Source organism: Tauraco erythrolophus, chromosome 3, assembly GCF_009769465.1.
Source record: "Tauraco erythrolophus isolate bTauEry1 chromosome 3, bTauEry1.pri, whole genome shotgun sequence".
Lineage (NCBI taxonomy): Eukaryota > Metazoa > Chordata > Aves > Musophagiformes > Musophagidae > Tauraco > Tauraco erythrolophus.
This window is the reverse complement of record NC_141467.1, coordinates 50,238,872-50,252,341: the sequence shown is the minus strand read 5'-3', so window position 1 is coordinate 50,252,341 and position 13,470 is coordinate 50,238,872. Positions and strand designations below refer to the sequence as shown.

Below are 13,470 nucleotides of genomic sequence, written 5' to 3'. Positions count from 1 at the left end.
TTGTGCTCAAGCAAGTGAGGTTTTAGGTACTTTTGATATACTAAGCATTTACTATGCTTTTCTGAACAACAAAGTTGGTCCAAGAGTATTGAGCAGAGCCTTACTTATTGTAATAAGAGTTGTCATGGAGAGCAATTACAAATAGGCATAATCATTCATAACAAGCATGGACTGCTTCTGGATTGACATCAACCCACTTGAGATCAAGTTCTGCAATTATTGCTTTAGACTCTGAAGATTACATCCTTATTCAAACAAAACCGAACCTGATTTAGCTTGCAAAGTTTTAAATTTCCATTATTTTTTCTGACTAGAGACTGAATTTCATGTTAGTAATAAATGTGAGTTTATACTCAATATTTAAGAGTGTTCATTAATATCTTAATAATTGCAAGTGAAAGAGCACTTAGAAAGTAATACTGTCAGCGTGATATAGTCCACATTTCCTTCTGACATTCTAGATACACAATCCAGAAATGTTTACAGCAGTCTTCCAAAACAAAGGACCTTGCTACCAAAAATTACGCAGTTTAGTTTTCCACATTTGTAATTTCAGTCATTTCTCACTGTACTGTTTTTCATCAAACTGATAGGTTGTACAATAGCTAGAACTAGTAAGATGCTTCTCTTTGCTTCACTAGCAATGTCCATGTTTCTTCCCCTTGACTAATTGTTTCTAAGTTTCATTATAAATTCCTTTTGGACAAGAATCATGTTTTGAAATGTTTTTATAACTTCTTATAAACTTCACCTGCAAGAGTGATTCCAGCCTGCTGGCTACCACAGAGCGATTAACTCTACTACTACTAATGGCTGGAAATCACATATAGGTAAATAAAAAACTGGTGACCATAATTTCCATGCTTTAAAATTCATTACCTTGTGCCTTTCACTGGATTATTGTTGCATGGTTCCCAACGACCAGATCCAACTACACTTGACTCAATGTAGTACCCAACCAGCTCCTTGGCATCTGGAGGCTCTGTCCAAGTGACAACAACTGAGGTGTCTGTATTCCTAGTTGGCATAATACGGCCAGGAGCTTTGGGAATATCTGTGGGAGATAAACAGTAATAAATTAGTGACCAGCCAGCCAAAATTTACAAATCAAATAAGAATGACATTCTATTCTTGATTGTATTAGCACAACTAATACAGATATAACCTCCCAAAAGTCCTCTGATTTCAATTAAGTAATCTGGTGCAACAGGACAGGATGAGTAGGTTCGAGCCTTTGGTGGTGAGGTTCCTCACATCTCCATTGCCTATGGTTATGGGGCATTTCCTTCAAATTAGATTCAGTTTATTCCCTTGTGCTAAACATCTGCACCAGAGATGTGATTTGGAGCTTTCTAAAAGGGAAAATGTGTTAGGTGCACACTGAAGGATTTTGTGCAATCCACAGAACAAGTCAGAAACAAATGCTCCTGTTCAGTAGCAGAATGCATCCCAAGTGTTTTTCAAGAAGAGCTGTTTTACTCTTCTTCTTAAAGAATGTAGTTCATGTGCTCTGAAAATTCAACAAATATGAAGTAAACAGAGACAATCTGGGAATTGGATTCAAATCTGCATTCCTGTTTGCAAACAAAGTGCTAATGTAGACATAGCTACTGATGCTTTACTGTGGTGAACATCTCTTTTCTTCCAGTGGAAATATTTTCTGCATTCATATAAGTATTAAATTCTTCACTTTTGTTTAATTTGGCAAACAAGGAAGGTTAAACTCTGCTGATGTCTGGGCTTATTTTCAATAAAGACTCTAAGTAAAACAAAACATTTTTGTACTTCCTTAAGTTTTCATTCTCTTTCACTATTTGAAGCCTTTGCAAGTTCTTGGCATCACTATTTGCAGCTTAATTTCTTTGGTTTGCATCTGTCATTTGACTATGCATTAAAGGTTCAATGACCCAAACCAAAATTATTTTAGCTAAAGGGAATAAATCACTGACTACTCTTCATACTTGAATTATTTACTGGGCAGCTATCTGTCTTCAGACAAAACGATTACATCATAAACTGAAAAGATACCATGAAGGTAATTTAATACACACGACCACACACTTACCAAGTTTGTCATCCACCACAGTGGCTTCAGTTGCTTCTGAAGGCTCACCAATTCCAGCTGAATTGCAACAGCGAACTCGGAAGCAGTAGGATTTGCCTTCGGCCAAATCAAAAACTGCAAAGCGAGGAGACTTCACAGGGATCTCAGTGTTCACCCTTTGCCAGTCCTCTGTGCCAGCAACGCACTGCAGTCAAACCCAGAAACTGCATTTGGAACTGAAGTCTCTGAAAGCTGAGTGTCTAACCCCACAAGACTTTCTACCTGAAACACCAAACGCATATCTGCTGTGGAGTACAGAGAGTCACGTTCCTTTTTTTGGGCCATTCCACAGAATGAGCATATTTCAAAGCTTATGAAGCTGCCAGATGTCCACCTACTCCAGAATACGTATGTAAAAGCTTAATGGTTTTAATATATCAAAGCTGAACTTCTCTCCACTGCAAGGAAGTGATGTTATTATTAACAGCATCCAGTTCTGGACCACTTTCAAAATAAGTTCTGCAGACATTCAACAACTTCCAAAGAACAAAACTCTAACATTACCACATTGCTTGTAGATGCCCTTGTGCTACTCTTGACAATATTTTTGGAGTGGCTTCCAGAATTAATTAGGATCTGATCTTAGTTTTCCAGAAAAAAATTAACATGTGCAATTAATCTGTGAATTTCTGTGGGTAGAAGATCTGCATACCATGATCACTTATACCATTAATATTAGTGATTAATTTTTGTCTATGATTTACATTAAGGATAATTTCAAGCAATGGGTCCTGGTTTCTGAGGGATTTTAAATTCTTAGGAAAACATTACCTAACCGTGTCACATTAGTGATCAGTAATCAGCATGCAATAGGTTATTAAAAAGCTTTCTTATGTGGAAACTCAAAATTCATATATTCATCCTCTCTAAGTCTGTTGCTAAGTGAAGCTCATTTATTTAGACCAGATTTCATAAGAGAGATGAAAAACACATAATGAGAAGATATTTATGTCTCCCAAGATGACACCTCTAGCCTGACAGGGAAAAGCATTGATAAAAAAGCTCGTGAGCCATGAGATACAAGTCAAAAGGGTGATGATGTGAAGAATTTTCTAGGCTAGCAGCCATGCAAAAAACATCTCAGAAAAGCAGGACATTGAAATTAAAACTGATTCTGTTCTAGAAAAGAAATTTTGTCATCTTTGTTGAGTTGGTGAAGCAAATGGAAAGTTAATGTAGAGGATAAATACGAAAAGGCAGCTGGAGGAGAAAGTGCTGAAGCCAAGAAACTCTTGAAAAATGCCTCCATCCAAATGTTAACAATCTATCTCATCAGACAAGCTTCACTTCTACAAATTTTATTTTATATATATATATATAAAAGGTGTGACTTTGCTCTATGCTTTCTCATTACAGAAGGAGTTTATCAGCCTGTCTACTCCAGGGTAGGTCAGTGATACAATTCATAAAAGGATATTACAGTGTGTGACACATTCTGAATCTACTTTCCCATTTCCCAGCTTTCTTTTCTTCCTGGTTTATCTTAATCTACAGTAACAGTTATCTTGATGAAGTATACAAGTCCTAGTTTGAAAGTCTCAGGTGGAAATTAAAGTCTACTAAAAGTCCACAAGAGATGGCAAAATAAATGTAAAAGATTGCCACGACACGATTATGATCTTGTCCAATTTTACCTTTTCCACAAAGTACATGATACCCTCATGGCCCCGCTGTCCAGGAGGTTTCCAGCTAAGCACGACATAGTTCTTGGTGGCTTCAATAACTTGGAGGTCTGTAGGTGGACCAGGGACAACACCCTCTGAAGAACAGGGGAGAAGAATAGGAAAGGGAATTGGGATTTAATTTCTTCATATTTGTATCGGAATTAGTGCTGTAAGTAAAATACAGAAGAAGTATTAATATACTTTGGCATCCAGTATTTTTTTTAAAAATGTAGAGTTAAAAGTCTTCTGAATATTGGTTTTAAATGTCCTTCTTATAAGTATAAGCATGTTTATTTGCTAGGTCCTGAATAATGAAACCTCACCTCGACAACCAAGTTGGGAATTATTCAAGGTCAAGTGACTCTCAGAGCAATGAACTTTGGGTGCGTGCCAAAGTCCACTGAACTCACTGGGAGTTTTCCTAATTACTCAGCCTAATCTTCACTTTAGATTTGTAGGCAAAAGGGCTGTATTTACCTGCAGGTTCTTCCTCAGTGACAATAATCTGTCCAGTCCAGGGTGCAGAAGGGTGACCTGAAACAGACGTCAGAGATATCACAGACATGGGAGACTTTAGGGGCTTTTGAAATAATAAGAAAACCGACTCTTTTGTGGTTCCAAACTAACATTTGCAAGATTATCATGAGCTCCATTTTTGGTCACTGTTGTGACTGTTGCTCATGTAGCAAGCTAGTTACCCAAACTAGTTGTAGGCTGATCAGTTTGAATATTGAGAGCAGCTCAGCAATTATCATAGCTAGAAAAGTTAACCTACTGAAACATCTGCTCCTTCCTGAAATGTCACTGAAGTCACCTAGGTGACAAACAGGTATTTGGCTCACTCAGCTCATCATTTTCAGAGAATTAACTTCATTTTCCATACTCTATTCATTTGGTTTAACAGCTCACTCATTAAAGGAACGGCCAAATTCCTGCAGACTACTCTCTGTCTCTTTTTAACCGCTTTCCCTCACATTACCAGCTTTCCAATCAGGGGTCACAGTCACAAACAGATACTGCTCAGCCTGACTCAACATATCCACTTGATATGATTTTGGGTGGTTCTCCCAGTGCCTCTACGTTATCATACTATCGTAGTTATGGATTCAGCTATCAACGAGGTCAACGCATTTTCAGAGATAATTTTTGCAAACGCTGTTCTCCACCTCTACATGCTTCACCTTACGTTGGCTGATCTATTTTGGAGCTGCAATCAGAGAGGGAGCGGGCGGGGAGAAAAGAGGATCATGAGAGATGAGAGAAGGAGATATAACAGGAATAGGCCACCAAGACCAGACTTCATCTCCTGAGACAGCTTCCACCCTTCCCATTGAGAAGAAAAAGCCTCGTCCAGGCTTCAGATTTCATGCATCTGTCTGAGCACAGTGTTTCCTGGCAGTGTCAAACCTCCTTCCTCCAGCCTTTTTATTTTTAATGAGAATCTTGATCACCTGACTGCATCCTGTAGCCTGCAGCATTACATACAGTAAGACGTGGGCTGGGACCATGGGAGCCCTGTAGCTTTGCATACAACACCTCTTCATGTTGGACTATTTTAAATAGTAAAACTTCAGAAACAAGTAGAAGTAATTGGATTTTAGGCGTATGATTTTTGTGTATGGGTAGAGAGGTGGATTTGGAAACAAAATGCCTGAGATATTGCCAGCCCACGGGAAAAATATCCTTGACTTGTAAAATATTAACTTTAAAACAGGGAGCTTGGGATCAATTATCTATTGGGCTACCCTGATATTATGCTGATGCTACTGCAAGGCTTTGATTGTCACACGAGCACAGAATCGGCCACCCTTGTCTGTGGCACAGAGAGAGACTATTCACAGGATCTGTTCAACTTTTTTGTTGGCTGAACAAAAGCAAGTCTCTTTAGGCAATTAGCTCTTCTGTGCCTTTTCCTCCCTTCCTGCGAGTTTGGAGCATAGCACCACAGCCAGCCAAAGCCATCTGAGCAGATAGAGCACTTTGTGCAAAGAGCACTGATATGTTTTCTTCCCGGCAAAGCTGTCTCCAAAGAATATTTTGGTTTTGCATTGCTCCCTCTAGTGGGATTTCGAAGGCTTATGAGTAGATAGTCATACTAAAAAAAAAAAAAAAAAAAAAAAAAGTGAGTTGTGACTTCTTAAACCTCTCAGGCAACTTGCAAAAAGCACATCTTACTTTTAAGCCTGGCTCTGTCAGCAGGATCCAGAGCAGCCACGGGCTCTGACACCCGGGATGGTAGGCTAACGCCAGCTTTGTTCACAGCTCGGACTCGGAAAATGTAGGAACGGCCTTCAATCAGACCGGTGACAGGAAAACGAGCAAACTTCACAGGAGTCTCATTGCACTGGGTCCAGTGGGTGGTGCCAACCTCGCACCTGAAAAATGCAAACAGTGAGAGCAGTGCTGGGAAAGGAAAAACGCAAACTCAGGGCACCCACCCCTCTTTACAGCTTTGCCGTCTGTTTGTGTTCATTGACTGGTCCATACCAGTTTCCTCAGCAGGGTTATGTACTGGTGACACCAAAGCGACTGCACCAAGGGGTCAGGGCTGAAGGACCGTCTGGACATGCACTCAATCCTTTGCAGCTGCATCCCTTCTTCGCTGAACTGAGGAAGGGACATGAGCAGAACTCCCTTCACTGTTTAAACCCTCCAAAGTATGCTTAGGGAGTGTCAGCTTTAGCATACTTGAAGAGACATGAAATACATGTGTCTTTTGCAGTTGCCAGGAGGCGACTAACTCATCTTTCATGCACAGTGCTCCACTGTACATCCCACAAAATGATGGGCTTCATGGAGTGTGGAAACAGACCTCTGTGGTGAGTTCTGTGACCAGCCCAGCACATAGACGGCGCGTTTAAAGTTGGGCACTGAGCTGGAGTATGCTTCAAACCCAGCTGGGGCTCCCAAGGTGGCCTGTCGTGCTGTGCAGCCGCTGCGATGACAAGATCCGGCAGGGTGGTGCTGGTCCCACTGCTGAGAAGCCTCACGCCTGGCAGGAGGCTGGTTTCTGGCAGAAGGAAGAGATACCCAGCAGCAGGGAGGGACCACAGCAACTTTGGCTCAGGGAGCCTGGAGGAGCCTGTGAGGATGGCTCCCAGGTATCCAGCAATAGGGTCAACAGAAACAAGAACTAGCAGTTTGGGAAAGGCTTTTTATTGCTGCTGAGATATATGCTGAACTGAATGCTACAGTGCCTGCCCAGATTTCTTGGCAGACACAAGCATTTCTTTTCTGGGAATTGTTACTGTCTCACTCCAGGCGATTTTGTGGTTCTGGATTCTGCTTGGGGTGAAGGATGCCCGAGCTTTGCCTGTAGTGTTAGCACAGACCAGTCCTGCTGCCTCAGGCACCCACTCATTCTGTGAGGCAGATAGGGGCTACCCTGGCTGAGTATTTGAGAGCCTAAATACCTTCAGTGGGTTTGAATACTGAAAAGCAGTAACACAGCTTTGAATTTAGGAGCAAATATAGAATAAAGGAGGTGAACACAAGAGGAAAAGCAAGATGCCATTTGTCTTGCAGTTACTCTCAGTGCTAACATCCCTCCATAGCCTAGTTTCCCTCAATAGCCTAGTTTTGAAATGAGATATTGTTTTTCAGAGTCTAGTCCTGTCTTTTGTTTGGGAGTTTTCAATGAATGTTAAAGAGCTGCAGCTTAGACCTAGCGCTACCCAGTTACAGCAGCAACTGGCACTCATAAGCTATCAAAGCAGTAAAATTATATTTGAGTTGAGGGTACTGATGTTAGATGTGTTTCACAAAGCAGTTCCCACTTTTTATACACATATAGTTTATGTGTATAAAATGGCATAATATAGTTACATATTTATTATTTATATATAAATATTTGGGGTCTTTTTACATGCAACTGAATAAGCCCACTGGAACTCCATATTACTGATGATGTATTCTATTACTGAAATTCAAACAAGTATTACCAGCTCTGAAAACTTCATTACAAGTCTCAAAACACTGACTGAATTTCTGAAATCCCAAGGTTCTGATGTCCTGTGTGGCATGTTCAGTTTTCATGTTTTTTAAAATTATTGTTAATTCTTATTGTTGCAGAGAAAAACACAAAAGTGTGATCTGCTTGAAGCTTGCGAATCTAAGAGCTTGGAAAACAGCAGCACACAAAAGAAATCCAGCTCCCTTGGAGATAAAATTTTGCTTTCTGGCACATGGTAACTATTAGGAAAGTGGCGGGAGAACACTGATACAGAAGGAGCCACAGCTCCCTGATGAAGGAGCTGATCTTGTAAGGTACCGAACTGCAACGTCTTGAGGCCTCTCAAGCCTCACAGGAAGCAGCGAGGGCTGAGCTAGGCAGTGTCTCGCAGAATCCTTTGTAAGTAGTTAAATAAAGTATGATATAGTAATTTTCATGAAAGTTAGATCAGGCCCAGCCAATCTAAACCAAAAAAATGTCGTTTTCTTCTGGCCAGCAACAAGAATGAAAATAACGATGACCAGTTTATCTCATGCTTTTCAATGTGCTTTTAGGTTTTGGAGTTAGGATGAGCTGCAATACAAATTCTCCAGTCCAGCATGCTCACTGACCTGTCAATGAAATATCCAAGGATGGGGTTTCCTCCGTCAACAGCTGGCTGCTTCCAGGAGACAATGACATAATCTTTGTTGGCATCTAAGCACTGCACATCCAGTGGTGCACCAGGGGCCCCAGGGATTTCAGCATCAGCATCTATGAGGATGGAGACATACGTATCCAAATATGAACCACAGTTCTTTCACAGTTATTAATCTTTAGGGATTGAATTATGTTCCTTCTGAGCCAAAAAAAAAGAAGTTTCATTACTGACTTCAAAAAGTATTTGGTTTTATTTTGCCAGCGTTTTTCTAGGTTTTGGTTTTCTCTTTGCCACATTTACAAACACTTAATATGTTACAGCATACTGTAAATGTAATTCACCTAGGCATTTTAAATAAAATTAGTAACACGCATTCTGGTTAGGTAGCTGCCAGAGCCATAGCTGAACTAAAAACTTGGCAGACTATATATTTACCTGCTATTCTACTTAGAAAAAGAGGCTGATATCTTGCCTTACAGCAGGCAATGGCTCAATCAAAGGTATTCACCCGTTGGCTATACAACACTGAATTAAATATCTTATCTCCACACATAGTTCTTCATTGTTTGGTTTTGGTTAGCTATGAACTGCAAAGATATTAACATGTTTTGAAGTTTAATTATATTACACATACATTATCATTGTGGAATATAACCTTCATAAGGATGAACACATTGTTCCTTTCAAGTGTTTATCACAAATCTGTGACTGCTGGTGTCAAAGGACTTTGACTCCAGCATCAACTTTTGGACATATCTTATCTAAAGCTTTGAAAAACAGAGCACAGTGTTGGGCACTGGGGAATTTTGCTGTTTGCACAGTCAGAGTCTGATTTGTGAGATGGGGTAATTTTCATGTAGAGAAAAATAACCTTTTCAGGAAGATTGTATGAAAGACTTTCAAAGAGAGGTTGCCTCTCTGCAGAGTAACATCAATTTGTACAATTACATGTAGCGTTTTTCAAGCTCGCTACTTCAAAAGAAGACCTGACTGAGACAAGAAAGATGTATATACCTGAAGAGAAAAAATATTTTGCTAATAAATATTATTCATACATTCCATGTAAACCCCAGACTTCTTAAAACAGTTTGATGTTTACAATATAAATTAATCCCTATTTTTTATGCTTTTGAATTTCAGAAAAAAATGCCTTATAAGAGCATTTAACATACTTCATTAAGTAAACCAGTAATCTTCAGGAAAAAAACCCCACACTTTACACTGTGTCTTCTCTTATAGGCAGAGTAGCATCACTTGGAGCTTTTAAAGCCGTGCCAAATTACTGAGTTCAGGTTCTAATTACAGCTAACTCGGTGCATGTTTAAAAATGATAGCGTACAGGGTAAGCAATCCAGTTAACATAACAAAATAGCAAGAACATTATGAGTAATAACAATATGTCATAAGCGATCTCTGTACAAAAGGTTTTAACTGCCCGTATTTACCACTTGACTAACAGGAGACACCACAGTTTCTTTCCAAGACAGACTGGGCAACAGCTGGGACAACCAACATTGCTGATCAGCCTCAGGGAGGCTAGGATTCCACCCCAACCGCTTGCTGACAAATGGTGACCTGTAGCCATGGCAGAAGAGTCACACACACTCTCAAAGCCCATCTAAAGACCTGGTGTTATGAGCCTGATTGTTGCATCGCTTCCTTCCATCGACACACAAGGATTTCTACACATGACACAGAAAGAGCTTGTGCTGGAATACCACAGCTAGCCGTTTATGGCGAATTTGCCTACAATTTAGGAGGAGCAGTGAGGAATATACTAGCCAACTGAGACTGTGGGGACCATTTAAGTAGGAAGGTAGAATATAATTAATCCAATTAGAATTTGGCAAACACGCTGATTGGCTAGTAAGATACTCTTGTGAAAGGGGTAGTGGGTTTGTAATCAGGTCATACCTGCGTTGGTAGAAGATGTAACAGGAACAAAGGGTGATCATTTATTTATACAGCAGCACAATTTAAAACAAAGCAAGAAAGACAAGTTCTATTCCTTGTCACGGATGCTCATTTCAGTAGACTCTTTCTTCAGGTGATGAAAACATCTGCTTCAGTCATATTTTCTGAACAGGCTGTTATCTCACACGGCTCTGCTGGTCTTGGCAACACAGTGCCATTCTGGGCATGATCTCAGAGCCAGGAATTTCCAGAGCCTTTTGAATTAGCATTGCATGCTTCAGCTGCTTTTAGCAGCTGGGACAGATATAGAATCAACATGCAACCTGATAGCCATGGCTCCTTTTAAAGAAATATTTCTCTAATAGAAATTCAAGGAAGTTTTTCATGGTACAAGCAAATAACACTCAGATAAATTACGTTTTAATTCTGCACTTTGCTGCTTTATTTCAGAGAATCACAGAATGGTTGAGATTGGCAGACAACTCCGGAGATCACTAAGTCAAACCCTTGGCTCAAAGTAGGGTCAGCTAGAGCTGATTGCACAGGACTCTGTTAAATCAGGTTTTGGGTATCTCCTCCACAGTCTGTTTGGGTAACCTATTCCAGTGTTCAACCACCCTTGCACTAAAAAAAGTGTTTCCTTACGTTTAAATGAGATTTCCTGTATTTTAGTGTGTGTCCATTGCCTCTTGTCCGGACACTGAGCACCACTAAAAAGAGCCTGGCTCTGTCTTCTTTACTCCTCTCCATCAGGCATTTGTACACTTGGATAAACTCCTCCTAAGCCCTCTCTTCTCCAGGTTGAACAGCTCCATCTCTCTCAGCCTTTCCTCTTTTAAGAGATGCTTCAAGTCCTTAATCACCTTCACAGCCCTTTGCTAAATTCACTGTAGTGAGTCCATGTCTCTCTTGTACTGGGGAGCCCAGGACTGGACCCAGCACCCTAGATGAGTCTCCCAGTGCTGAGTAGAGGGAAGGACCACTTCCTCAGCCTGCTGGCAATGCTCTTCCTAATGTAGCCCAAGATGCCACTCTCCTTTGCGACAAGGGCACATGGGTGTCTCATGTTCACCTTGGGTCCACCAGGATCTCCAGGGTGTTTTCTGAAAAGTGGTTTTCCAGGCAGTCAGTCCCCAGCCTGTGCATGAGGTTATTCTTCCCCAAGTGTAGACCTTTGTATTTGCCTTCTACTGTATTTTTTCCTCTGTTGTACATTAGAGAGAACCCCTCAAATGGCACATAAAATCTGGATCAAAACAAGGCAGTTTAGCTAGCAGTGCAATGGTTACAAAAACACATTTTTAAGCTGTTATGTAGATTTTTCCTCCTTATGACTTATGTTCAGTACTCTTCACAGGCTGAAATGGGGAAAGAGTAATGAAGTTACATCAATGCCCTAAATTTCCTCCTCAGAATGACAATGTGGTTTAGAAGTCTTCCAGCACCTAGAAGCTTCTAGCAGTCTAGTGACACTAAAGTTTGAGGTATGCATATAATTTTTCCAAAGATAATGCTTGGAAGCTATATTGCTAGAATCTATTAACAGAAAATAATTACTCTCTTTTTATCAGAAAAAAAAAGGACCAAAAGTGGCTGAGACTGACTTTGCCAGTGTTTTCCTCATTTCTCTAGTGAGTTTCATTCACAAGACAATACCCTACCTCGAACAAAGACGTAACTACTGTACTCTTCATAGTAGTCTCCCATCACCACTCGTAGAGTGTAAAGGCCTTCATCTTCCTTGTTCGCATGAGTCAGTGTTAATGAAGCTCGCTCTCCGCTCCAGTGCATCTGGACCCATTTGGATGGTGTAATAAGAACACCTAGAAATTAGAGAATTTCATAATGAGAACTAGTTGGATATACTGAGAAATAAATTCTGAATATGGGAAATAGATAGATTGGAAATACACAAAAGATCATTCTTATTGTGCAACTTCAAATCTTCAAAGACAATCATAAGTTACAGTTAATTCTGCTCTCATGCCAATTTTGTCTTCACTTTCAAAGTGTAACTTCAGAGACCGACAGGTTTTTTATCAGCTGTTGCACAACACATTTGTGCAACTACTGAAGAAATATCTCAGAATATAAATAAATAGAAAAAGCTATGTGGGCTATATAGATAGACCACGTAGATGTTGGAGCTGATCAAAATGCTTCTAATTTTTTTTTTTTTTTAAGAAAGAGAAAATCCCTAGAAGACAGTTTCACAGTGCTTTGTCTGTTTTCTAACTGTGGTTCCATTTCAAAATGCAGAATTCTGAAAAACTTTTAACCAAAAAAGAGAAAATATCACTGTTTAGAAATCTGAGAAAGTGATGACCAAATCAGAGTGTTCACATATACCAAAATAAGTAAAGATTTACATTAGAGAAGTTTCTATTTCTTCTTGTCAAGCATTCTCACCATTTCTGTACCATTCGATGTCTGGTTTGAAGCGCTTGATATCAGGACTGATGACAACTGTGCAGCCCAGACTCATTGTCTCTCCTTCTCTCCCAAAGGCTACATCAAACTTGTCAACAAAGCTGATTTCAAACCTGGAAGCATAGCCATGAGGGGTAACGCCAACTGCATAAGGGAAAAAAAATCTGACTGTTTACTTTTTCTTTCCTTCTGTGACGAGAGTAGTAACCAAAGTACTCAATGATTTTGAATACAAGTTCAGATACTGAAGTTTAAGATATAAATAGAAAAAATATATATACTCAGCAGTCATATTCAGAGGTAATTGCAGTGTCAAATAACCCAAGCCCTTACTATCACAGAGGATCAACTATTTCTTTATTCATACAACTCTAGCTTTTACAGCTAGTTCATTTTATCAGGGAGAGGTTCCAGCAGAATTTCATTCCAGAATTTCCAAAATTTCAGATCCAGTATTTTATCATTTTATCATAAGGTTTGGTTTGCAACTTAAACAGACTTCCGTTTATGATTAATGATTTTTTTAGGTCACGCTGGTCTTTAGTTTATATGGCTCTTTTCTTTCCCTGTTTTAACTCCTTGCTCCATCTCAGGGCACTCATGTTTCCACTCAACCTTCATTTTTATAAGCTAAATAAGCCTCTTGGGAAGGCTCTTAATATAAAATGAGCTCTCCATTCCCCCAGGCATTCAAGTAGCCTGTTTCTGTACTTGCTCCTGAATTTACCTTTTCTCATGTCGTGTGACCTGAGTTATGCAGTATTCC

At 39.9% G+C, this 13,470-nt stretch overlaps 1 protein-coding gene across 2 annotated transcripts in view; it reads right to left on the bottom strand.

Annotated features, from left to right (window-relative positions):
- The window catches only part of MYOM1 (myomesin 1), a 75,548-nt gene that overhangs the window by 38,642 nt on the left and 23,436 nt on the right, over positions 1-13,470 (bottom strand). For both annotated transcript variants that reach the window (XM_086609222.1, XM_009987363.2), the window contains exons 8-15: positions 12,684-12,848; positions 11,936-12,097; positions 8,332-8,473; positions 5,944-6,143; positions 4,246-4,302; positions 3,739-3,863; positions 2,066-2,249; positions 880-1,054 (exon numbers count right to left, since the gene is read on the bottom strand). In XM_086609222.1, coding sequence (XP_086465348.1) covers positions 880-1,054; positions 2,066-2,249; positions 3,739-3,863; positions 4,246-4,302; positions 5,944-6,143; positions 8,332-8,473; positions 11,936-12,097; positions 12,684-12,848 — 1,210 coding nt within the window. The remainder of the gene's footprint in view (positions 1-879; positions 1,055-2,065; positions 2,250-3,738; positions 3,864-4,245; positions 4,303-5,943; positions 6,144-8,331; positions 8,474-11,935; positions 12,098-12,683; positions 12,849-13,470) is intronic.